The sequence below is a fragment of the Trichomonas vaginalis genome, chromosome III, assembly GCF_026262505.1.
Source record: "Trichomonas vaginalis G3 chromosome III, whole genome shotgun sequence".
NCBI lineage: Eukaryota > Parabasalia > Trichomonadida > Trichomonadidae > Trichomonas > Trichomonas vaginalis.
Genome location: NC_067205.1, coordinates 23,015,166 through 23,040,775, shown reverse-complemented (window position 1 = coordinate 23,040,775; position 25,610 = coordinate 23,015,166). Strand labels below are relative to the sequence as shown.

Genomic DNA, 25,610 nt, shown 5'->3' with positions numbered 1-25,610 from the left:
TAAATGGACCAAATGTTGATTTTTCATTCGTTTTCTCATTATCGAAAAAAATTTGGAAAGCTAAGAAGTCAATAACAAGTTATATAATACAACAAAACCCACATCGGATATGTTTTCATCAAATAGTCTCCTAGATTTGTTATGAAATTAAAATATCATGATATTTTAAGGGCTTTTGATTTCAATATTAGAATTATTCAGTTATGTCGTGCTAATATCAATTGCTTTATACAATTAATCGTTTACAAGCTGCAAAAATCGAACAATAATTTGACTTTGTAAAAAAAGTGCGTCATTTTTATTCGTTATACTTACAAAATGTAAACATTACGAGAAACATTTACATTTGTAAATGTAACAAGTAAAGTTGTATCGCATAATTTGACTTTGTAAAAAAAGTGCGTCATTTTTATTCGTTATACTTACAAAATGTAAACATTACGAGAAACATTTACATTTGTAAATGTAACAAGTAAATACATCAGATTTAAATTGTAAATGTAGTTTATCTCTCTCATCTCCTTTTTAAAAGGTATTACATACATACGAACGCATGGGTCACTCAATAATTAGCGTGATAATAATTGAGGATAGACTGTAATCGTAATTTTATTTTTGGACTTATATTTCGACATTTTGAAGTCGCTTGAAAGTCTTGCAAATGATTAAATTTGGAAAATTTGACCTAAGTCTGCATTATTTTGATGACTTAAACAATTCTATAAATCTGTTTTCCTAAAAATTTAAAAAGATATAATTTCAATTTCCCTAAATTTATGTAATTCATATATCACCAAAATATTTGGACTGCATTTCGTTTGTCTGCACCTAATTAAAGTCTAAATACCAATTAATTTTGGAGTTGCATTGCTTTTAATGTAAAAATGCACGTTTAGAAAAAGACGATAACGATTAAATTACAAAATCGATAACGACGATGATTAAATTACAAAATCGATAACCTCTCAATTTTCAGTCTCTCAATCAACGGTAAAGCAATGAGGAGAAGGAAGGATGTTGTTAACCTGCATTTGTACATTCGTTCGAGGTAGGCAGATACAACATCCATTTTGACTCCGATTTGCTCCATCCTCATTACGATGCGATTGTGGTCTCTGAAGCTCTGGGCTGTGCACCTTTTATGCTTGTTCATATGTCTTGTCTCAATAATGTCCTTGAAAATTTGCGGATCGATTTGCTCTTGCATTTGGAAAATATTTTTTTGTCAGTAATTTTAATTTCAAAATACTACTCTCAATTTTTTTGTTTATTTTTGAAAAGTTGTTTACTGATATAATATGAACCCTAGATATTACATGACTTATGAAAAGCAAAAACTACAAATAAACCAAGTATATATGAATTGAAAGTATACTTTCAAAAAATAATTAAATCCGAAAATGTTATGAGTTACGAAAATTAATTTTAGACTGCAGTAAGTCGATCTCTAAAAATTATAAAAAATTTTAAGAATCATCGGCATATATTTGATATTCAAGAAATGATTTCTACTACGAACAACAGGCTATGAAGTATCGTTTTTGGTTCAAATTAATTTCAAGATTGATATGGTTTAAAACAATTTCAGCGTCTTTTTTACAGTTTTTAAATTAAATGGATATCAAATGTAGACTGTTTCTACAACATCTGAAGTTAATGACTCACAAACTTATTTCTTAAGTTTATACTCTGAAAAATATTTCTGATAACGTTCAAAAAACCCCAATGATTTCATAACAAATATCATTTCAAATCTTATTTAATTTATTTACGTTTCTAAACAAATCATTTTTTTAACATTTTTCTATAGTACACAAATTTTTTTTTGTTTCAAATTTTCACTTCCTTTTTAGTCCTTCCAAGCTGACATATTGTTAAACATCGATATTTTTTAAACATGGATATAACTCCTAATATCTCCAATACGAAATTTCGGTCCTTGAATTGCCGGTTGGATTTCTCCGTTTGACCACGGTCAAATTTTAATGAAATATAGGAGTACTTTTGATTTGCATTTCGTCCCATGAAGAACCAAATATCAATTTAAAAAGTTAAAAATCTCATGACAGAATTAAATTGAACGTAATTGCTGGCTAATTGCAAGGTGCTCTTTTATAGTATTTGATAGAGACAGCAATAGTCAAAATTGCAAGAAAAATAACTTTTTATTATGACCTAATTAAATTCTTTTTTTATCTGCTTTAATAAACTTTACAGATTAATATAAATTCATTATAAATATTCCAGTTGAATATATTCCAATCGATTTCAAGTAGATTCCATTACACAATTTTAATTGAAAAAATAATCTAATATCCAAATCGCATTTCATGGTCAAATATTTAATCACCGAAGTTATATAAATCAAAATATGCTTATCATCCATTATTTACATCAAGTAATTATAAATTGGATTTGCGTTGTATTTATATTTTGCTGTCTATATCATATGAATAGATCCAACATTATGTATCAAAATAAATCTACATATTTAATGTTAATATAATTACAATTTTTTTTGAAAATCATCTGAAACTGAATTTTCATTAATTTGATTGATTTTTACATAGTCTTTTAGATATGCTTGCAATATGTGTTACATTCATAATCCCAATTTCTTTATATTTTTGAATTTAATTTCAAATGTTGCATTTAACTAGCAAAAGGGGAATTCACTTATATATAAACTTCTATTCAAGTTTTCAATTAATTTGGTTATTATTTTTATTTTGCAACAATTTTCAAACAATGAAATCGGAGTTAATTCATATTCTCATCTGTCATTTATTCAAATTTTCAACAGCGGCTATGAATCATCATTGAAACAAGCATTAAAAGAATTGAAGGTTATATCATACAGTTGTATGTGCTCCATTTATAGAGATAGAAATCTTTGAACTTTTATTTTTTATATTTCAAAATAACTAATTAAAACAATTGTTATTCTGATACAGTTGTTTCTTCCAAATAAAAATATTATAATTCACTAATTTTTAAATAGTATTGACGGTTAAAAAAATTTAAAATGTTATACTCTCTCAATTTTCTGAGAATGAAAAAAAATTCATTTTAAGTGATTTTAAACATAAAATTCTTTATTTTAAATATGGGGATAACAACATTTTGTTGTGTTATCAATAATGAATTGGTATTCATTGCGTAGAATTGAGAAATTCTTCCTTCGAATTATTATCATACAATATTAATTTCGAGTTGGGCAGACAAATAGTTATAAGTCGGATCATCATGGATAGATGGTGCATTTCTCCTTCTGCGTTCAAGATTCGATGGCGTGTTTTACCTTGAGTTGAAGCCCCATAAAGCACTTTTATTTTATGGATTTTATTTTTTTATTCAATCTCAAAAATATGAGAGATTATAAACATTTAAATTTTATTTCTCAGTCAATACTATGCTAAAATGATATTCAGCAATTTTTGGGGTAGGGATTTTTTGGGGAGCGACCGAGGGGAGCCCCCCAAAATCCCTACCCCAAAAGTGAATAACATTTTGCAAACATTTAAACTTTAATATATAAAAAGATTAACAAACAAATATATATATATAAAAACAAAAAAAAACATATATAAATATTATTGATCTTGAACAAAATCCATTCCGATATATGAATTCAGCACGAACAATTTCTTTTCTACTAATCTATTCGCTTTGAATGGACTCAACTTTGACTTATCATCAATCATTTCGTACGCGTCATCAACAAACAAAATCTTTCCTGGAGGTGCCAAATCCATCATGTCGAAACATTCAACTAAAGGCATTCCAAAAACATCAAAAACAGTCTTCGAAATTCCAGTCATGCAGCCGTAAACAGGGCCTCCATAACTCATTACACAAGTGACTAATGATTCACACTCTGTGTACGAATTAATAGAATAAGCAACTTCATTTGCAAATTGTATCATTTTCACAATACTTTCATTTGCATTTTCTTCTTTAAATAGACCAGAAATGAATATGAAATTTCCATTTAATGGTCTTATTCTTGTGATATTTTTGTAATTCATCATTACTCTGTCAATAAGACTTAAACAAACCTGTGTTATATCAGCGTCATCGAGCACTAATTTGTTGTTATTCATGCTTTCATTTGATGACTTCAAACACAAACTCAAAACAGAACTTCCCTTCGAAACAAAATTCGAAAATTTTTTGTCTTCCATTAAAATTCCTGTAATTTCATCAGGAACTAATCTCTTCAACAAAGAATGTACATTCTTATTTAACTGTTCAAGTTCTTTCTTCATGTCCATTATATCTGTTTGGTTCCTCATAGTTAAAGCAAAACTTAATCTAATATTTCCAAACAAAGGAATTAACATTCCGCTGAAAAATAAATCAGTTTCATCTTTTGTAGTAATAATAAAATCAAAATATCTCTTTGCTCGAACACCATAAGCGTTTTTCATCATTAACATGAATGAATAAAAATCTTTGTTTTTCGAAGGATTAATTATTTTTTCTAATCTCAATGTTTTGTCTCTTTCCAAAACAAAGCCAAGATTTGCTGTTGCTTGTTGATTCATACCTGTTATATGCAATTGATTATCAAAGAATAAAACACAATCTCGTAATTGAGATGCAATTATTTCTGACATTTTTTCCATGTCGAAATTTTTGTTGTCAATCGTATGAAAATTCAAAACATTCATCATAATAGAAACTGTCGCAGTATATTTCGAATGAATAATCAAAACTAAATGTCTTAAATTCCTTGAAATATAGTATTGCATTGTTAAAAATCTATAACAAATAATCAAATAAATGAAAAACAACAAGAAAGTTATCAACCAATGGAATATTTCAGCATATTTCGCATTGGAATCATTAAAAGTTGTATTAAAATCATGATATTCATTGTAAATCGGCGTCAACATGTCTAAAACAGAAGAAATAACATTCAGTTTTTCTGATCTATTATAACTCTTATAATCATCAATGAAAACATTCCATTTCGAAAGTATAAATTGCAAATTCTTATCAATATCTCCAGTAAAATTCACTTTTTTCGGATAAATTTCAACAATTCCTGATAAATTCGCAAATGATGAATCAATTTCTAATAATAAATTTGAAATTAACTCAAGTTCTATCTGCTCCATGACTTTATTAGTAATATACATCTTTCTAGATTGCTTGTATGATTCTGTAGTTATAGGAACAATAGAATATCTTATTATAAACAAACAAAAAATAAAAACTAAAAAAGTTCTTGGAATTGCAGGGTCATACACCTTAAAGAAAATGGGTGCCGTCAAATATTCTTCGATTAAATCAGTATCATCGTTATTATTCAAATTCGTTTGGTTCTCATCTGCTTCTATCTCTTCCAAATCCAAGGCACCATCATTATCAACAACTGTCATAAATTCTGAGTCGTAATCGTTTATGGCGGTTGCGGTTTGATGTAAAGTGACAAATAATTTTGATCTGAATTCTTCCAAAGTACTCATCTCGATATTCGCGAATACCTCGACTATTTTGTTTAAGTTCCTTTTGTATCTCACTAAAATAAAATATATCAAACAAATAAAAACTAAAAGTGACACTCCAACACAAACAAAAATTTGTCTTTGAGAACCTTTTAAACTCATTTGCTTCGTACATAATAAATACCTCCCTGTTAAGTTTTTGAATAAACTATCAATACTAACAAGTTGTTTGTGACCGTTTAAAATATGTTTGTAACCATTTAAATCATCAGAAAAAAATATTTCTTGATCAGCCATGAAATTATAAAAAGTGTCAGGAAAATTTGACACGTTTTCTCCCGCACCATCAAATATAAGTTTTCTGTCATTAGGGCAAACCAAACTATTCAAATAAAGCTTAATATTCGATATAGATGTTGGTGACAAATCATCAAAAAGTGACATATTTTTTGACAAATAAACTTTTGTGTAAATATCAATATTTCTTAACAAAAGGAAGTTCTTGAAATGTATTGGCGAATGATAATGATCGAAATAAATGTCTGGATCGAAAACAGTTGATATAGTATAATATCTTATTGAAACAATAGGAAACAACAAGAAAAAACCTAAAACAAAACATAAAAATATCATTAAATTAATGGTATAAAATGGAATTTGATCAATTAAATTTTGATAATTCAAAAGTTGTTCATGTGTCACGTTTTCATTCAAATTATTCGGCATATATTTTTTGTTGGAAAGGAACAAGTGGTTTTCATTTTCCATTTTGATAAAAGATATTTTGACTTCATCCGCTTTTTTCTTGAGTTTTTCGATTCTTTCGAAATCTCCGCCGATTTTTGACAAAAAATCAGAATAACATTCATTCAAATCCAAAGCCAAAGGACTTCCTTCAAGAGAATACTCAGCTAAGTCCATTAAATTCTGGCATAATATAGAATGGTTCAATGCACAAGTGAATCTCCTTTTATTTAAGTTGTTTTCGCAAAGAGAATTCACAAAACTATATAAACTTACTTTGACTTTCGATTTCAAATGTTCCAAAATGGAAATAGACCAGTCAACATCCATTTTAGTGACAATTAATTTGTCTATGTAATATTGGATTTGGCATAACAATGGTCTCCAATAAAAAATCAACCTTTTCTTGTCAATTTCGTTGATTTTTTTTCGTAATTGCAAAGGAATTATTGTTCTTACCATCAACATCCTTGAACATTCAAGAGTTAGTTTAAGATCCCGTTCACTATCAACGGCAGCAACTAATAATGTATGAATATCTTTGTAATTTTTGAGAATAAGATATCGACATAAAATTATCAAATAAAAAGTCTTAATTTGAGGTAATTGGACATTGTTATCAAGATCAAACAGATCATCTGGATCGAATTTGGAAATTTTTTCAATCATATAGCAAAAAAAGTTGAAAATTTGATTTCCTAAAAATAATTTCCATGAAACAACAGAAACAATGATCAAAATAATAGTTACACGTATACTAATCACTTTGGCGACAAATAATATCTCTAATATTAATATAAAACATGTAATTCCGAAGATATTTATAGCAAAAACATTTGATTTTTTTTCAATGTAAGGAAAAGTGCCAAGCCAAAGTAAACAAGCAGTGGAAAACGCTAGGGATAATCCCAATGATATGTAGATACCATAAGAAAAGTAATCATGCGTAATCCAAATGAGTTGAAGGATATTTGGAACAATTATTATCCAAAATGCGTCAAAACTGCACCAAAAAGCGTAAGAAATGCATCTCCTGCCGTACTTGGCAATTCTAAAGGCACAGCCAACGTATGTGTAATAAATTAAGACTAAAAATGATAAACTTGATAAAACTAGTAAAAGATAATTGCTTTTCCCATTGATTACGTCTTCAATCTGTCGCTTAAGACACTGAGCTGCGTAAAACAGTGATAATGGAGCGATTTCTTGTAAATTGAAATTTAATAAAATTGACGAGTGATGTATGAACAATTTGCCGAGGTTATAGAAGTAATATATGATATATAATGTAAATAAAAGAACGTATGAGAAAACAACTAAAGTCAGATAAGTACTATTGATAAATTCGAGAGTCATGATTTGATTGAGAAGTTTTCCGATGACTACGCAAAAGCGACTGCTATTTTGTGTTGAAAGGATAACTGGAATCAAAGAAAGCTTTAACAAAATTTGAAGTGAAAATATAATATCGACAACATTGCGTAAAAGGTAATTGGTTTCTTGCCTTATTGATATGTAGTGATAAAAATGATAGTATAGAGGCCAGTGATCAAGCGTAGTCCAGATAGGAAAGCCATTTTTCTCCATACAACAAAAGTTAGTAAGCACTTTTTTAGAAAAAAATTATTAATTTCGCAGGGCTAATCATTTGTAATATTTTATTCCAAATTCATGGTTTAATGTAAAAACTGTGGGGTTTACAATTATTCAAAATTTAGGATTTCTCAAACAATTCAGTAGTGAAAAGCAAAACCTTTCGTTAAAAAGATATGCATTTCTTGTATAGTGAAAAATATTTGAACTCAGATTTAAAATGGCGAAAGTTTCTGAAAGATAATTGAATTTCAATCAACATATTGAATATTTCGATTGTTGATTTAATATTTTTGCTTTTATATCCAAAATCAACTATCAAAAATTGAAGAAAAAATAATCGCTTGGTCAATTATTTTTGTTTGCGAAGTCAACCAAAATTCATATCCTACAAAATAAGTCTCATAGTCGCATATAATATTGGTTGGAGGGTATTAATGAAAGTTGAGCCATTGTTAATCATTTTTACCTGATTATTTTTCTTTTTTCTTTCGATTTTCTAGATGGTGCTGAATGGTTGCAATTGCAGATTTAGTCTTTGTGAGAAGCCATCATCGATTGATCCTGCTTGCGCAATTTCTCTTTTGAATGGTATCAAAACTCAAAATAACACATACCGGCTGTAATTTATCAAACCCACACATATTGTACTATAATAATCTGTTTTGAGCAAACTGTGAAGTCCAATAAAATTTCAAAATAACAAAAATACTCAATTTATCAGAGATACTCTCAATTAAAATTTGAACATGTACTTAGAAATTAAGATAACTGAATTGAAATTTAATTATGTATCATTTTGATTTTTATGTGAAATATTTACCCAAACATTATGTTTCATACACTCCCTTCCGCTCCTTCATCCATAGAAAAACCTAACTAAGCAGTTCAGTTAGTCTGAAAAAGATTTTTGTCGCAATATTGTTTTCAGATTTCGAACCTTATTTTTCGAACATCTAACTATAGATAAATATCAATAACTCGCTTGTTATAACTTCAAGAATATAAAGTATTTTGCCAAATTTCATCCTTTTTATTCATAAAAACGGAATTTCATTTATCTATGAGGGAAAAAAGTTTTGAATCATAATGTTCATGTTTATTGCCTAATTGATCGTTAGGATCCAAAAGTTCAATTCAACATCCAAAATTCAATAGTATTGAAAAAGAAAATCAAGTAACATTGATTGAGAAATAATGATAATTCAGATTTCTGAATTTTGTTTCAGATCGTTTTCTATCAAATTATTTTTAATGATAGTTCATATATTGATGTATATCGATGAACAATTAATATTTGTATTGTTTTGAGTTTTATATTTCAGTTGAAATTGAATGAATCTTGATTTTATGAAATTAATGTATAATTTCACCCATTTTTACAATAACAATATCTTATAATATTTTCGATTTCTCAGAATTGAGAAGTTTATTTAACTTCACCTTAAATTAATTTTTGTTATTGGTATAGAGCTAATGGTTGCTATAAATGTGCCTATCAAAAAATTGAAAAACGATGGGCTCTCAATTTGTGAAGCAATTGTTTAAATTGAGACACGTCGTCGTTTTGGTATTCAATTTTCTATCTTATTATACAATATAACTTTTAATGCTTTCTTCAACTAGTCAACGCACATTTACAGGTTCGAACTTTGCTAACTGCATTGAGTTTGTCCTGAATGGAAAGAAGATGGTCCTCGAAGAAGGAACATTCGATCCAACAATGTCTTTGGCCTCTTGGTTAAGATTGGACGAAACCAATCTTAAAGGTACAAAGATCGGCTGTGGTGAAGGTGGTTGTGGTGCCTGCACCGTACTTGTCTCCTCATTCGACCCAATTTCGAAAACAATTCGCCATAGATCGGTTAACTCTTGCCTTATGCCAGTTGCCCAGGTACATCACCAAACTATTACAACAATCGAAGGCTTAGGCACTGTAGAAAAAGGAATTAACCCAATCCAGCAAGCTTTTGTCGAGCATCATGGTACACAGTGCGGCTACTGCACTCCAGGCTTCATCATGAACGGATATTCTCTTCTCCTTGAAAATCCAAAGCCAACGACCCATCAGATTGATGAGCATTTCGATGGAAACTTGTGCAGATGCACCGGCTATCGTGGAATCCAAGAAGCAATGAGAGAATTTTCCACAGATAACAAACCAAACGATTCTTCTGTAAAGGATACATATCAGAAATCAAAGGCTACTAACGTTGTTCCTGAAGTTCCTATCGAATTCCAAGGATCATGCGAACACCCAGTTCGTTTGCACTACAAGAACTACGACTTCTACATCCCAACAACTGTTGAGCAGGTTTTGGAGATCAAGAAAGAAAATCCAAAAGCCGAAATAATTGTTGGTGGCTCAGAAGTCCTTATCGACATCAAATGGGCCGGTCCCACACGTCCAGTATATATCTCTACGCATCGTATTCCAGAACTCTACAACATTTCGATCAAAGACGGAAATCTTACTTTCGGAGCAAATACATCTCTCCAAGACATCGAGATGTTCTGCAAGCACCAGTTATCAGTTGTCAAGCCACACGAAGGCCGTATCCTTCGCGAACTTGCTGATCGCCTTGCAGTTTTCTCTTCTACACAGATTCGTAATACAGCATGCGTTGTTGGCAACATTGTCCATGCCGGCGCTGTTACAGACATGTCCAATTTCTTACTTGCTGCTGATGCAATCTTACATATCAAGAACGCAGATACAGGCAAGTTCAGACTTGAACCGATGACAGATTTCTTCACCGGATACAGGAAGATCAAATTATCTCCACAAGATGTCATTACTCAGATCGATGTTCCTTTGATGAAGGAAAACGAGCACTTCTTTGTTTTCAAACAAGCTCATCGTCGTGAAGATGATATCTGCATCGTTTCTTCCGCATTCAAAGTCCGTATTTCTCCAGATAATAAGATCGAATACATTTCCCTTGGATATTCAGGTATGGCCGCCTTCCCACAACGCGCAAAGAAGGCAGAGAAGTTCCTTATTGGCAAGGAATTCACATTACCAAACATCCAAGAGGCAATGCGCATAGTTAATGAAGAAGATTTACCACTTACTGAGAATGCACCAGGTGGACATGTTGAATTCCGCCGTGAACTTGCTCGCTCATTCCTCTTCCGCTTCTTCCACCAGACAGAGAAAGAGCGCGGCCGTCCACACGATGAATCAGCCTGTGGCATCATCGAACGTCCAGGTGCTGAGTTCTCTGTTACACGCGCAAACATGATCATTGATGGTCAGATGAAAGAAGACGTCAAACTGAAGAAACAGCCAAACTACGTCCATTCACCACTTCACATGCGTTCAAGTGCACAACAGACAACAGGTGAAGCTGTTTACACCGATGATTTACCAACATTTCCACATGGTTTGCACGCTTATTTCGTTTTGAGCACAATTCCACACGGAAAGATTGTCAAAGCAGATTATTCCAAGTGCTTGGAATATCCAGGAGTTGTTGATGTTGTCACATACAAAGACATCAAAGGTGTCAACTGGGTTGGCGATGTCATGAAAGATGAACGCGTTCTTGCAGAAGACGAAGTTGTCTTCGAAGGACAACCAATAGCCATGGTCATTGCTAAAGACCAAGTTACAGCTTACAGAGCATCAAAACTCGCTAAGATTGAATACAAAAAACTTCCAGCAATTGTATCAATACAAGATGCAATCAAAGCTAAGTCATACTATCCAATCCATCACCAAGTTGCTGATGGTGATATCGAGAAAGGATTCAAAGAAGCTGATTACGTCATCGAAGGAAATACATCAATGGGCGTTCAGTCTCATTTCTACTTGGAAACACACGCATGCCAAGCTGTTCCAGGAGAAAACGGACATCTCAACATCTACGCTTCCACACAGAATCCAACATTCACACAAGCAGAAATCGCTCGTGTCTGCAACATTCCAGCCAACCAAGTTGAAGTCCACGTAAAGAGATTGGGAGGTGGATTTGGATCTAAGGAAACAAGATCAATCATGATTTCAAACGCTGTTGCCGTTGCAGCACAGAAATTGAAACGCCCTGTCAGAATGGTTCTCGACAGAAACGATGACATGGCAATCATGGGCGGTCGCCATCCATTCTACGCAACATACAAAGTTGGCTTCAACCGCGATGGCAGAATCATCTCATACAAGACAGATATGTACGCTGACTGCGGCTGGTCACTTGACTTGAGTTTGGCCATCACAGACAGAGCATTACTTCATGCTGATTCATCATACAAGATTCCAAATCTCTGTGCAGATACATGGATGTGCAAGACAAACAACATGTCACACACTGCTTTCCGTGGTTTCGGTGCTCCACAAGGTGTCTTAGTTATGGAAACAGTTCTTGAACACGTCGCAAACTACTTGAAGAAGCCAGTCAATGACATCCGCTACATGAACTTGTATCGTGAAGGCGATGTCACTCATTTCGGAACTGTTTTGGATAACTGCAACGTTGTTCCATCATGGCAATACATCAAGAACAGATTCGACATCAACAAGGAACGTAAGCGCATTGAAGAATTCAATGCTACACACAAGTACAAGAAGCGTGGTTTGGCCATGGCTCCTTTGAAGTTCGGTATCGCATTCACATTCGGAACATTGAACCAATCTGGCTGTTTGATCCACATCTACAAAGATGGCACAATCCTTTTGTCACACGGTGGTGTCGAAATGGGTCAAGGCCTTCATACAAAGATGTGCCAAGTCGCAGCTTCAGCACTTAATGTTCCAATTGACTTGATCCACATCGAAGAAACATCAACAGACAAAGTTGCAAACACATCAGCAACAGCTGCTTCATCTGGCGCTGATTTGAACGGCCATGCTATTTTACATGCTTGCGCACAGTTGAACATGCGTTTGGCTAAGTACAGAACACCAGGCAGATCATGGGCTGATGCATGCCGCGCTGCATGGTTCGACAAAATTGATTTGACTGCTCATGGATACTACGGTATGCCAAATGTCGGATTCGATTTCGTCAAGAAACAAGGAATGCCATTCCAGTACTACGTTTACGGTGCTTCTGCAAGTGAAGTTGAAATCGACACATTGACAGGCGACCACCAAGTCATCAGATCAGACATTGTTTTCGATGCAGGAGATCCACTTAACCCAGCTATCGACATGGGTCAGATCGAAGGTGGTTTCTTGCAAGGCTACGGCTGGTTAACAATGGAAGAGTTCATCACTGGCGATGAGAAGAACAAATGGGTTCGTCCAGGCCACGTACAGACAAACGGACCAGGCTACTACAAGATTCCAGGATGGAATGATGTTCCAATCAAGTTCCACGTCGGTTTGTTGCCACACTCACAGAACCCACTCGGTGTTTACTCATCTAAAGCTATTGGTGAACCACCCCTTTTGCTTGCAAACTCTATTGCATTTGCTATTGTCGATGCTATCAAGTACAGTCGCAAGGAAAACGGTCTCTCCGATGACTTCCAGATCGACTACCCATTAACATCAGACAGAATTCGCGTGCTTTCAGCACCAAAGATTTCGAAGTAATTTTTCTTGAACTTTTTTTTTAAAAAAATCAAATAATTTCTTAGACTATGATTATTTTTGATTCAATTGTTGATCGGTGTTTTATATAATTTCGATTTTAAAATCTTTTTGAACCCAAATCCACTAGTGATAAAGTTCATAATATTGATAATTTCGGTTCAAAAAACAAACGAATAACGTGCTTTTTATGAAAATGATAATATTAATATATGCATTATAAATCTTATTTTCCCGTCTTTGATTTTATGAAGAGTCGATTATTTAAGGTTTTTTCAAGACCATTAAAATAAAAAACATCATTATGATTTTTCTGAATGAAATTATGGTGTAAATTGCAATTTGGAATAGATTTAGAAAGGTACCAAAAGGCGAAACAAAGATATTGCTTCTTGAAAGAAGTTTTTCTGATTATTACAACACAAATGAGTTTATTAACAAAACTACAAACGGAACAATATCAGGAAATGGCAATTATTACATTAATCAAGCAGTATTTTCTTTCCATTATCAAAGTAGAGCAATTTATCTTAATTCTGACAGTAAAGTTTTACTTGAAGCATGTTCTTTTCACAACAATAGTTCCACAGATCATGGTGGATCATTCCTTATTGAAAATTCAGATTGTATCTTAGTTCGTATTTGTTGTTCATTTTCAATATTAATGAAGAATACTTCAGATAATATTCATTTGTATGGATGTGCATATGAAATTAGTTTACCAGATGATAGTAACAACAAAAGTTATGCATTTGAATGTTCAGTATCACAATGCAAAGGAGATGAGGCTGCATTTAATTATTGGCGAGGAGATATCAAAGTAAGTAATTTAAATACATCTTATCAATATGAAATTGAAAATAATCCTGCATTTTATATTGGTTATCCAGCAGGTACAGGTATTATGAATTTTACAACAGTATCAAACATATCAGGCCCAGATGGTCATGGAATGTCAGTTTATGGTGAATTAAATTTTACAAAATGCAATTTTTTATATATTGAAGTTGGAAGTGATGTAATTGCTAATGATTTAAATGAATTTTCATATTGTTCAATCATAGGAAATAAAGGATATTTTATATTTATATTCAAACCAACTATTATTGATTGCTTCTTCGATAAGAACACAATCGAACATACAGCAAGTAATTTAATTTCAAGTGTTTCACCAAATGAGCCATTTGATTTATTTTTATCTCATTATGCAGATCATGGGTGTTCTTTTGTATATGAGAGTAAAAAGAAAGCAGAAAACAATTTTAAAGGTGATATATTAGAACATGCATCAACCTTTGATATTGTTGGAAATGCATATAAACTATCATCTTGTCAAATACTAAGCATATCTTTGCATCACTAAAATATTGAAATACCAAGTTAAAATGTGAACATAATGAAAATACAATTCATATTATCAAATTGTGTTGTCGTGTATAGCTTTAATCGATGGATCTTTACATATATTACAATAAATTGCGATTAAAGCTATATGGAAGTAAGTGCATATTAAATTGCAAATTCTCAAATATTGCTTCTTTTCAAACAAATTCAATTGATTATTAGAAAATTTTATAGAAATCGCAAGATTTGCTGATTGGTTTATTTTTCTTAAGAAATCCGGAATCATATCAAGCTTATTACAGTATTTATACGGATAAATAATGCTCTGTAAAGTGCCTCACATGAGGTATAATTTGTGAAATCAGAAATTGTTTAATTCTAAAGTGTCAGACAAAGTGGAATATTCCACTACCTGTCGGGTATATTATCCTCATTAGAGACATACATTTAAACTTTCATGTGGACTTTGTCTGCGCAAGTTGCCATAAATGACATCATATACTGGTATGGCTCAAGGTTCGGTAATAAAATCATGGGGACTTAAGCATGTAATGTCTTCTTGAATGATAAATAGGGAGTGAAGAGAAATTTTGACTCAATTGTCTAGAAAAAGATCCATTTCAAGATCTAAATGCGGAACAATATGCCATTCCAGGAGACTTATCTCAAAAATATGATTTTTCAGCACTTACACTCCAATGGAAAACTTTGCAGCAATATGATCATTCTATAGTAAAAAAAAGTATCATCCATAAAAATAGCGAATATAAAAAGCATTATATAATAAACACATATAAAAACATGATTTATAACAAACAATTTATAAATTCAATTGATTATATAAAATCAATTGTGATTGTATGAATTTCAGAGCATGAAGTAAAAGTTTCATTGGTAGATTCCAGTCAGAAAAAGAATGAGGATTGACATCATAGTTGAATCCGTCAATTGTATGCTTTTGGAGGTTAATTTCGCAAGGAGGATGAAAATACGGATCAAATGCTTCATCTTTGTAGTAAAGACCATATGTCATGACCATGAGGACATGAATTGCGACATTAAACAGTCGAATACTTTTATTATCGTATCCTTGGAGTGAAAACGGGATAATTTCAGGTGGTGAGTTTGGTTTTAGAGGTAATTCAACGTATGTTGTTGCTCCGAACTGTATATTTACTTGGTTCCTGTTGAGAATTCTTGAAAAGTTTTGTATTAAAAAACAAATAACCATCAAAGCAGAGTTTAACTCGCTTAACGGTATGAACTCTTGATGGAATATTGATAATCGAAGTCCATTGATGTGCCCCATTTGTTCTTTCAGGTCAATATCAAACAAATGATTAAATAATGAGTATTTTGAATCGATTTTAATGTCTTCGTATGGTTTTAATACGTTTTTGTCTAGTTCGAGATCTGATTTCTTTATTGGTAATGAAATCATCTGTTTATTTGGGAGATCAATATATTTTTTCATTGCAATTGTATTAGTTTTGTAAATTTGTATCTGTTTTTGAGCTGTTTCTTTAAGAGAGTCGAATTCTTCTTTAGTAAATTCTCTTAAAACTTGAGTTTGCAATTTTATTTGATGAATCATTGAATTAATCTGAACGAGCTTTCTATGTAAGCAATGTGGACAAAGAGGTAATGAATGCGTCTCTTCACAGTCTGTTTCTTGGACTAGTTGTAAAAAATTCTGATATTGATCCAAATCTTGCAAATTAATTGATGTATCGATACTCACAGACTTTTGTATTAGTTTGATACGTAATTTCGAAGGACTTGTTGAAATCGTAAGATTTTCTGATTGATTTTCTTTTTTTAAGAAGTCAGGAATTATACCAAGCTTTCCACAGCACTTACAGATAAATAATGCGCCTATATGAGAAAGCTCCTGCTCTTCAGTCATGAAATAAATCTCAATGTAATTTTGTGTTGATCTGACAAATTTCTTAGGAGATAAAATAAGATCCGATTGAGCAGATCACGAATTGGAAAAGGATGAAAATTGCACAATACTAAAGTTTTATATCTTTTGAAATTTCAAATTTGATCAGAGGTAGGGCAACGATAGAAAATTTTTGGAAAAAAAGTTCGGAGATCTTAAACGTATCATATTCCCTGCATGGTTTGGTATCTTCCGCCATGCGTTGTGCCAAACATATTGACACTTTCCAATAATTAATTTATGGTATGAGTCACAGAGTTAGATTATAAAAAGAAAGTAAATAATTGCAATTAGAAATCATATATGTCGGAAATCAAATGTTGATGAGCAGAAACCTTTTACTCATCATAAAAGAGATAAATCACTAAAGATTTGTATACATTAAAATTTGATATTTGGTGCTCGAAAACTGTCTGATGGGACTCCTCCAAAATGAACCAATCTATCGCTGAGGACCAAATTAGATGATGTGGATGGTGTATTCTCTAATTCTAACTTAGGAAGAATGGGAACAAAACGAATGACGACAACAACATGTCAAACATAGATTAAATATCTATGAATCAATAAAGTATATGTGCATTGAAGGTGATAACGATCACTTGAGGCTTATAACTCTTTGACTAAATTATGCAATAATTAAATATAATCATTTTTATATTTTTATACTGATAGTAATTAATATACTATCCTGCTTAATAAATGGTATGATCAAATTTGTTTGAAAATTTAATTATGTATATGAAACTATGTCTTCTATATAAAAATCAAAATTTTCGGACGAACCTAGATTGAACCTTTATGAAAATCTATCATTTTTGTTAATTGAGTTAATATGAATCTTTTACATATGTATATATAGCATTGATAGCTTATATAATCATGGTTTATTCCATATTAACATATTTTTTCAGTTAAATTTGTTAATAATATCATGTAACAAATTAATTCAAGATTAGAATGTCTACAAAATGCTAACAAATAAGAACAAAATACGATTTCTCGACTTAAATTTTAATATGGAGTAGTTTTTCGTTTAAATCTAATTAAAAATGAATAAAAACTTATCTTGTACTATTTTCATTCAAAGATTTTAATAATGTAAATCATGCATTTTCATAATTCAGTACAGTTCTTTTTAGAATTAAAGTTGATGAGGATGATATTTGTGATTTAAAATAATTTGTTAATGTTCACCTTTTATTCATCACCTTGTGGTATGCCCTAAAGCAATAGCATTATCAATTCTGCTGAATTGATCAACTCAAAATTCCAAAAAAAAATTCAAAATTTCAAAAATGAAATTAAACAATTTTAATTTTCACATGAAAAAATCAATTTCGAAAAAAATTTGGAAAATCAAAGTATTTGATAATTAGTCAAATAATCAATTTACATCGTTTTACTCATAAAAAACAACTAATTTTTGATTTTGATATCATATTTGATAAATACTCATTCCAGAGTTGACGTAATGTATTAATTATTGTTAGAGATATTGCTTTCGCAGCAAAATTCTTATTTCATGAAAGAAAAAAAAAAATGATTTTATTCCAACAAAAAAAGTAAACAGATGAATGGAAACGTACTATATTTTCATAAATGTAGTAATCAGCGTGTCGGCTTTTGTTTATCATGTTCGAGTCAAAATGTATTAACTTGTAATAAGAAATATTCGAAGATTATATGAAGTATTGAGCATTCTTTGTAGAAATATTTGTAATTCATACTAACATATATAATAAAGTTGTTTTTTTTCCTTATTGCAATAATTTTGTCTGATTTTAATAACTTTTCATGTATACGAGTTGTGTGAATATGCATCATAATATGCGTAAATATACTTATTTGCGACGAATAATGTGGTTGCATAATGGAGGTGCTAAATTTTGATTTTTAATATGGGGCTTTGGTATGTATAATCATGTTCTTATCTCAACGTAGGAGTATTGGTGCAATATGATTAAAATTTACGAGGTTGATCTTAAATTGAATAATTCTGGAGTATAAATCACAATGCAGCTAATTCTATGTTAAAGATAGATACAGATTGTAGTAATCAATTAGGGAGTACAAATTCATTCTTTCATTTCTGTCGTATTGAGCAGAAAGGAAGAGATCATAACCTAGGAAAAAAAGCCCAAATTTGTCACTTTTCATAGTACGTTAAACTCAATTCGCTCGGCGAATGCCGAGCACACGTACTCATCATTCAACATAATATTCTCATTCTTTGGTTATTATAGTGCCAACAACACAAGATTTCAAAGAATTACTTGAGTTTTCAATTAATCTTAATCCGATTTTAGATTTATCGAGAACTCCATCATCACAATCACATACTCCAGTGCGGTAACTACAATTATCCATATACAGAAGGAAGTTCTTTTCGAACAACTCATTTGGAGTCTGTTTTGGAAAGAACTTCTTTCTGTCCGACTTAATTTCATAGTTCCTGATCAACCAAAAGACAGAAACCACACACTATCTACTTAGGAAAGGAGTTCTTTCTAAATCTTCCTTAAATTGAGATTTTACGAGAGATAACCCTTCTATTGCACTTAAAAATGAACATTTTGATATCTTTAGTATCACACATGGTCATATATAGTATTTCATCTACATGAATACATTCATCTTTCGAAGTCTCTCATTAAATGGGAGGCTTCGAAAGATGAATCGTTTTATTCATACAACTTTAAATCTCGAACACATTTAGAGAGTGAGTATATCATTTTATTCTTGTTTTGAGTTTATTCTGATTCAAAATTGCAGTGAAAACAGAAGTTCACACATCATATCTGAATGTGAGCTCATCTATACTTATACGATCTCAATACCTCCACTCTAAGCATAAGAGGTGAAGTTATACAAAAATTATCAGATGCGTTGAAGTCTCAAAAGAATAGCCTGAATGCTTGTTTCATATTTGTCCAAGTAGTTTCAATGAATAAATGTATTGTTTTTTATAATTTCGATTTATTTTTAGAAAATATTCAATATAAACCTTTATTGTGTTATTTACATCTCATAAATTCTCTGTCTAAATCATATAAAAGCGCGTTTTACCCCTATGAATCAAGAAATTCATTCAATATTCATGGTATATTTATTAAATTTATACGATTTACTAATAATCAATATTATATCCTCATAAATAGCAATATATTTTGGTAATCTATGATAATCATATACAATATTTGAAATCAAATTTTCATTAGTTTAGGTTCCTTGTTAATAGTAAACCATTATATTTATTACTAATAATAAAATCTATGTGTCGTATTGAAATTCAATAAAATTACTTATTCGGTCCAAAAAAACAAATTAGATAAAATTTTTCTTTTTTTATGTAATTTTTGTTTTTCATTTTTCTCAAGATCCTAAGTTATGTTCTAACTTTTGACATCATATCCTATCATGCTAGGCTATATATTATAGCATATCCAAAAGGCAAGGAAATCTATCAGAGAAGCCTTTTTGACCTATCGTTGCCCTACCTCTATTTGATCGATTCTTCCAAAGTCAAAAGTCATACAAAGGATAACAATAATAACAGAACTAAATAATTGTCATGTTTTAGAATAGTTAATTGTTTGAGGAAAGAAATTAAAAAAATATTATTTTTTCATTTAAGTATATATACTTTATTCTATTATGGGATAGGAGGTGGTAATCAATACCACCCAGCCTAACCTAACCATTGAACTCGTAGACCTCTCGGGCCAAATTAATTGGCTTTTCGTTTTCATCAAGAAGTTGTATTTTAGAAACAGTATCGTGAATGCAATTCCAATTATCATGGAACCATTTGATCAGGATACGACGATCGCGTGAGGCATCTCGTTCAAGTTTTAGGTTACACTTTAAACATACTACATTTGCAATACTTCTAAGTTCGCTCTGGGTAATACCCGAGCTAAAACGCATTACTAAAAAATTCCATGCTTCTGTTTTTTCAGGGATAAACCCCCTCAGCTTATCACTCACCCGCTTAGATTCCGACCCCGTACCCCGGGGGAGCTTCATGTGTGACAATGATGACGCAGAACTCATATTGATCCTTGTGGAAATTGAAGAAATGAGATGACATCAGTAGTTAAAAAATTTTGGCAGAAAATTGTATTGAAGTTCTTACCAAAATTGAGAGAAAATCTACGGTTTGATTTTAGATTTATCATTTACATTTATCCATTGCCAACCTTGAAAATATAGAATCGTATAGCATTGAAAATTTAGAATGCAATGAAATCATATCCTATTGTCATTGATTTCTTATTCATGATTCTAAATTTTATCAATTACGTAGGAACCTGGATTTAAATTAAATAACATATTAGGAGTGCAGCTAATTTTTAGTAGTCTTGGTCGATTAATACTCATTTAATTTATGTCCGTATGTAATAATGCATTATATTCTAAATATCTCTCAAATATAGAATCAACTGTTAAGGGTAGTTTAACCGCTGAATCCCGGTGCTTCAACCTGATTTTTAAATTTTGGTCTTAAAAATTAAGTATAATATTGTGACTCTCTATGCAATTAAGATTATATACAAACAATATTTATATGAAATTAAACAATATAGCAGAAAATTAAAAAACAAAACAAATGTTTTTTCGAAATTTTCAGCTAAAGTAAGAAATTGGAAGATTAGGATTCATAAATTAGAAATTGAATCCGATATTGGATAGTATGATCATGGATTATTGATCACTAAATCAAATGGAAATATTAATTAAAAATAAACTTTCGGGTTGATGGGATATGTAATGGATATTTTGAATAAAAATGCATAGGTATTAATTGATAATTGCACAAAATTCTTCAAAATCAATAGTATTATCGTGATTCGCATCTAAGGCCCGAATAGTTGCAGAAGCGTCTGATTCAGTAACATTTTTACCCATTTGTCTGCCAAGCATTACAACTTCATTGAGGTCAAGTTTTTCATTATGGTCTTTGTCGCAGAAATCAAAAATTTTTCGAAGAATCTCTTTGTCCGATAATTGGTACATCTCAGTACAGAAATTTAGGTATTCATCGAGTTGAATCAGCTGGTCTTTGTTAGAATCATACTTCTCAAAAAGAATAATCACCATTAATCTTTCGAGTTCGTTGCCTTCTTCTTCTAAAATTTGCGCAACAGTTTCGCGTGTAAGTGAACCTGTCCCGTTTATATCAAGTTCTTCAAACCTCTGTTTGAATTTCTTTAATTTTGATTCAGGAAGAGTTGACATACTGAAAAAAACACAAAATGTCAGTTTTTGATTAAAATATTTATATCCAATTTCTTTTTTATATCAGTTAGGTGATTAAAACGGAATCGATTATCGACAAATTGAATGTTTGTAATTTGTGAATTGAGAATGTCCTTACAATTATCGTAATGATTCTATATCCTCTTTTAATTTTCATTGTGATCGATAAATAAAATTATTTATGCTACTATCTTTAGTGATTTTATTTTATAGTAAATAAAATTTTCAAAACTAAGTAAACCTGATAATTTTTCTATAATATTAGTATTGTTCATTATTTATTTTGAGTCTTTATTTCGTTCTCTCAATAATTGAGAGAATTTCAGCGACCATTTATTTCCAAAAAAATTTAATCTGTTAAAAATGATGAATTAACTGATATTATGATATAAGAAGTCCAACGATCTCTGTAAAATGACAATTTTACCGTTGCATTAGGGAAAATTTTAATCTGAGGGGGAGATATTTTTTCCAGATCATAATTTTTTTTTAATCTCAAATGGATTTAGACGAAACACCTATTCCTCCTCAAAAAGAAACAGAAAAACCAGTTTCAGTCATACCTTTGCCTGTAGAATCAATTGCAATCGATAATATTACAATACCACTTAACAAAACTGAAAATCCTCCGGCTAATTCAGAAAATTCACAAGCTCCACCACCACCTGATGCACCAACGGAACCACCAAAAATCAAAAGAGGTGAAGGCGCAGAAGCAAAGAGAGTTGCCAATCGATTGAAAGGTTTTGATCCGAAAAATTCTCAAGTTTACCAAATTCTCGTATCGAAATTTTCATCAGGTGTTACACATAGCGAATTAAAGAGTATCGCTCAGATTTGCTGTAAGTTTTGCAAAAATCTTACTTTAGATCGCGATGCATCAAGAGATAATAGAGTTCTGATCAAATGGTTTGAAGAAAATTGGTCAATAATACAAACAATAATCAATGATATCCATTTGAGAGACGATAACGAGAAAATTATTAATCTGGAAAGGGAACAAGAAAAAAAGGCTCCTAATGTGAAATAATTTGTTTGATATTCTTTACTTCTTCAATACAGTTTTGTTTTAATTTTGAATTTATTATATTTCGTAATAAAGCGTTATATGTATTCTAATACTGTAAAATTATAGATAGTATAATACTCATATCAATATAATGTGATTTATTCATTATATAAAATGAAAAGAACGTCCAAAAGTCAAATTATAATTATTTGATTCTTACATATATGAGTTGTTCTTTTTCAATATTATATTACGAATATTTCCGTCCTTCGAATATGCCTTATTAATTTTGAATAGTTTAATAATATTCCCGTATGGTTACCTCAATATCATTAAATTTTGAGAAAAATACGGAATAAAAAATATTCAAGCCACCGATGACCGAAATTTTTTTAATCCATATTCTAGTTTATCCATAATCCACAATTCTTTGCGTCGATTTTTTTATCGCTTTATTTTATTTGTCACTTTTTTGGGTAACAATGAGAGCTACAATTCGAGCAGTACATCCAGTAAAGCAAGTTGAAATTTATAAATACATTCTTTCAAAGTGCACTCCTCTAATTGATGCTTGGAAATCCGGAAATGGCGTTATTGGCGAATCAGTCCCTATTCCTCAATTTACTCCATCAGATTTAGCTAATCTTTTTCAAGTCTCTCTCCAATTGATTAAACAACAACCTCCAGTTCTTATTCTTTCTCCTGGCGTTATTATTGTTGGAGATTTACACGGAAACTTCATCAATCTCATACATATCCTCGCTCAGCATGGATTGCCTCCAGAACAAAGATATCTTTTCTTAGGGAATATCATTAATTTTGGCGAATTTTCTTTAGAAACAATTACTTTAATTTACGCTCTGTTCTGCAGTTATCCATCTCATATCTCAATATTGCGTGGAGATACCGAACTGTTCCCAATCCAGACAATGAACAGTTTATATTTTGAAATTAATAATACTTATCAAGATATCTCTTTATTCGAAACAATTACAAATACATTTGCATTTCTCCCAATAGCAGCTCTCTTTGACAATCGAGTTTTATGCACTCAAACATCAACTTTACTGAAATATAACTCAATTGCAGGAATGATGCAACTTCATGGTCCTGTTTTTTGTGAAATTAGCAACCAGGGCTTTAACGGATATACAAACTCTCAGATTCCTGAAGAAGATTTTCTTTTCAAGTTTATTGAGAAAAATCAAATTGATTTAATGATATTAGGAGGCAATATTCAAGAGACAGGTATCTCATCTTATTGTGAGGAACACGTTTTCTCAATAGCTACCTGCGAATCAAGAAGTGCTGCAGGAGTTATGTTATTAACAGGAGATTTCAAGCCATCTCCAATTATTTTTGTTACGAACTCTGAGCTTGAGAGAGGTAAAGCGAGGTTCCAAATTGTTGACAAGATTCTTCGAAAACCAGCTCCGGTTTCTAAATCTCCAAGTGGTCCGATCGCTAGAGCCAACATTGTTATACCTGGTCGAAGTAACTTAACATCAGGAGTCATGAAATTCCACTCTGCAACTCCAAAGCCAAATGATAAATCTCTGAATAGATCATTAACTCTTCCGCCGATGTAATTTTTATATTATGTAAATTTGTTATGTTAGATAAATATTTGTATACTATTATTTTTAATCATTTCTTATTATTTGATTCAAAATCTAATTCATTGTAATTTCATAATCCACGTAATTGTTTCCATTTTTGTCTCTTGGTTCTAAAGTACAAACGCCTACCATACATCTCATTGTTCACAATCAAACAATAAAGATCGTTATTAAGATTTGCAGAAAATTGCCCAAATTGTTGTTTTATCATGGTATTACTTTTACAATTCGAGTCTTTAGTCATCTGATCTTAATCACTGCAATTAACACATGTTTTTGAATGATTCGATCGTTGAATCTTGTCCTGTCTTTCAATGTAATTGTTAGAATTTTGGAGAGATATAAATATACATGTTTCACATATAACCTTGTAAAAATTCCATTAACATAAAATATATTGTATAAATTTAATAAAATTAATATCCATTTCAAAATGAGTCAATAAAATGATGTTGTAAATGTAAAATTGATTAAAAATAATGTATAAATTAAATATATTGACATTTCGATTCCATATCATAGTTTTAGAAGAATATTTGTTAATTCCACTATTGTAAATATCTTATTTAATATTTTAATTTCATTAAAATATTATTTTGATCAATGTATTTTTTATATTTGCATGATTAATATCAATTCTTGTCTATTTATGGATATTTGATAGATTTTTCTTTTTAGATCAATTAACATTGATGTCATAGTTATTGGGTTTGACACATAGCCTTTGTCAGAAAATTCTGTGGGAAAATCCAACAATTTTTTTTCACAAAAATGACCCTAAATACTCTGAAAAATTGTGAGCACGTATTCAATTATGGACCTCGGATCTACTGATTATATATTTATCATTGCAATATGTATAAAATCACAATATTACAAAAATAAAATTATTGTTGGCAAACAATATTTGAGTAAAAAAATTTTGATGAGGTTATTATAAATCGGATTTTTTGATGAATTAATTCATTCTATCATGAATTATGAATTTTACTAAAGTTCAATATTTTGATAGCTCAGAAATGGTGAAAGATCCGGATCCGACATGATCAATAATTTTGAAATTTTATCTAGTTCCTCAACAGGATTGATTTTACAATCATTGTTGATT

General features: G+C 30.9%; 9 protein-coding genes across 9 annotated transcripts, besides 2 other annotated features; 4 read left to right on the top strand and 5 right to left on the bottom strand.

Annotated features, from left to right (window-relative positions):
• Window positions 1–755: 755 nt before the first annotated feature.
• Window positions 756–962: a mobile genetic element.
• Window positions 963–3,593: 2,631 nt separating this feature from the next.
• On the bottom strand, window positions 3,594–4,103 carry TVAGG3_0748510 (guanylate cyclase protein; the record flags this gene model as incomplete). Its single annotated transcript, XM_001305899.2, has 1 exon — window positions 3,594–4,103. The coding sequence occupies one exon, from the start codon at window positions 4,101–4,103 to the stop codon at window positions 3,594–3,596; it is 510 nt and encodes a 169-aa protein (XP_001305900.2).
• A 937-nt stretch (window positions 4,104–5,040) lies between these two features.
• On the bottom strand, window positions 5,041–5,387 carry TVAGG3_0748500 (uncharacterized protein; the record flags this gene model as incomplete). The annotated part of the gene is made up of 1 exon (XM_001305898.2): window positions 5,041–5,387. A coding segment is annotated over one exon (347 nt), but the record flags the coding sequence as incomplete, so codon positions are not given.
• A 4,008-nt stretch (window positions 5,388–9,395) lies between these two features.
• Window positions 9,396–13,366, top strand: TVAGG3_0748490 (xanthine dehydrogenase family; the record flags this gene model as incomplete). Its single annotated transcript, XM_001305897.2, has 1 exon — window positions 9,400–13,326. The coding sequence occupies one exon, from the start codon at window positions 9,400–9,402 to the stop codon at window positions 13,324–13,326; it is 3,927 nt and encodes a 1,308-aa protein (XP_001305898.1).
• Window positions 13,367–13,987: 621 nt separating this feature from the next.
• On the top strand, window positions 13,988–14,686 carry TVAGG3_0748480 (uncharacterized protein; the record flags this gene model as incomplete). Its single annotated transcript, XM_001305896.1, has 1 exon — window positions 13,988–14,686. The coding sequence occupies one exon, from the start codon at window positions 13,988–13,990 to the stop codon at window positions 14,684–14,686; it is 699 nt and encodes a 232-aa protein (XP_001305897.1).
• Window positions 14,687–15,487: 801 nt separating this feature from the next.
• TVAGG3_0748470 (autophagy protein 6/Beclin 1 domain-containing protein) lies at window positions 15,488–16,582 on the bottom strand (the record flags this gene model as incomplete). The annotated part of the gene is made up of 1 exon (XM_001305895.1): window positions 15,488–16,573. The coding sequence occupies one exon, from the start codon at window positions 16,571–16,573 to the stop codon at window positions 15,488–15,490; it is 1,086 nt and encodes a 361-aa protein (XP_001305896.1).
• Window positions 16,583–18,773: 2,191 nt separating this feature from the next.
• Window positions 18,774–18,821: a mobile genetic element.
• A 1,409-nt stretch (window positions 18,822–20,230) lies between these two features.
• On the bottom strand, window positions 20,231–20,698 carry TVAGG3_0748450 (uncharacterized protein; the record flags this gene model as incomplete). The annotated part of the gene is made up of 1 exon (XM_051245120.1): window positions 20,309–20,641. One exon carries the CDS (start codon window positions 20,639–20,641, stop codon window positions 20,309–20,311), a length of 333 nt encoding a protein of 110 aa, XP_051091707.1.
• A 717-nt stretch (window positions 20,699–21,415) lies between these two features.
• On the bottom strand, window positions 21,416–21,853 carry TVAGG3_0748440 (calcium-binding protein family; the record flags this gene model as incomplete). The annotated part of the gene is made up of 1 exon (XM_001305894.1): window positions 21,416–21,853. The coding sequence occupies one exon, from the start codon at window positions 21,851–21,853 to the stop codon at window positions 21,416–21,418; it is 438 nt and encodes a 145-aa protein (XP_001305895.1).
• A 461-nt stretch (window positions 21,854–22,314) lies between these two features.
• TVAGG3_0748430 (uncharacterized protein) lies at window positions 22,315–22,969 on the top strand (the record flags this gene model as incomplete). Its single annotated transcript, XM_001305893.1, has 1 exon — window positions 22,374–22,904. One exon carries the CDS (start codon window positions 22,374–22,376, stop codon window positions 22,902–22,904), a length of 531 nt encoding a protein of 176 aa, XP_001305894.1.
• Window positions 22,970–23,365: 396 nt separating this feature from the next.
• TVAGG3_0748420 (phosphoprotein phosphatase protein) lies at window positions 23,366–24,472 on the top strand (the record flags this gene model as incomplete). The annotated part of the gene is made up of 1 exon (XM_001305892.1): window positions 23,366–24,472. One exon carries the CDS (start codon window positions 23,366–23,368, stop codon window positions 24,470–24,472), a length of 1,107 nt encoding a protein of 368 aa, XP_001305893.1.
• Window positions 24,473–25,610: the final 1,138 nt, after the last annotated feature.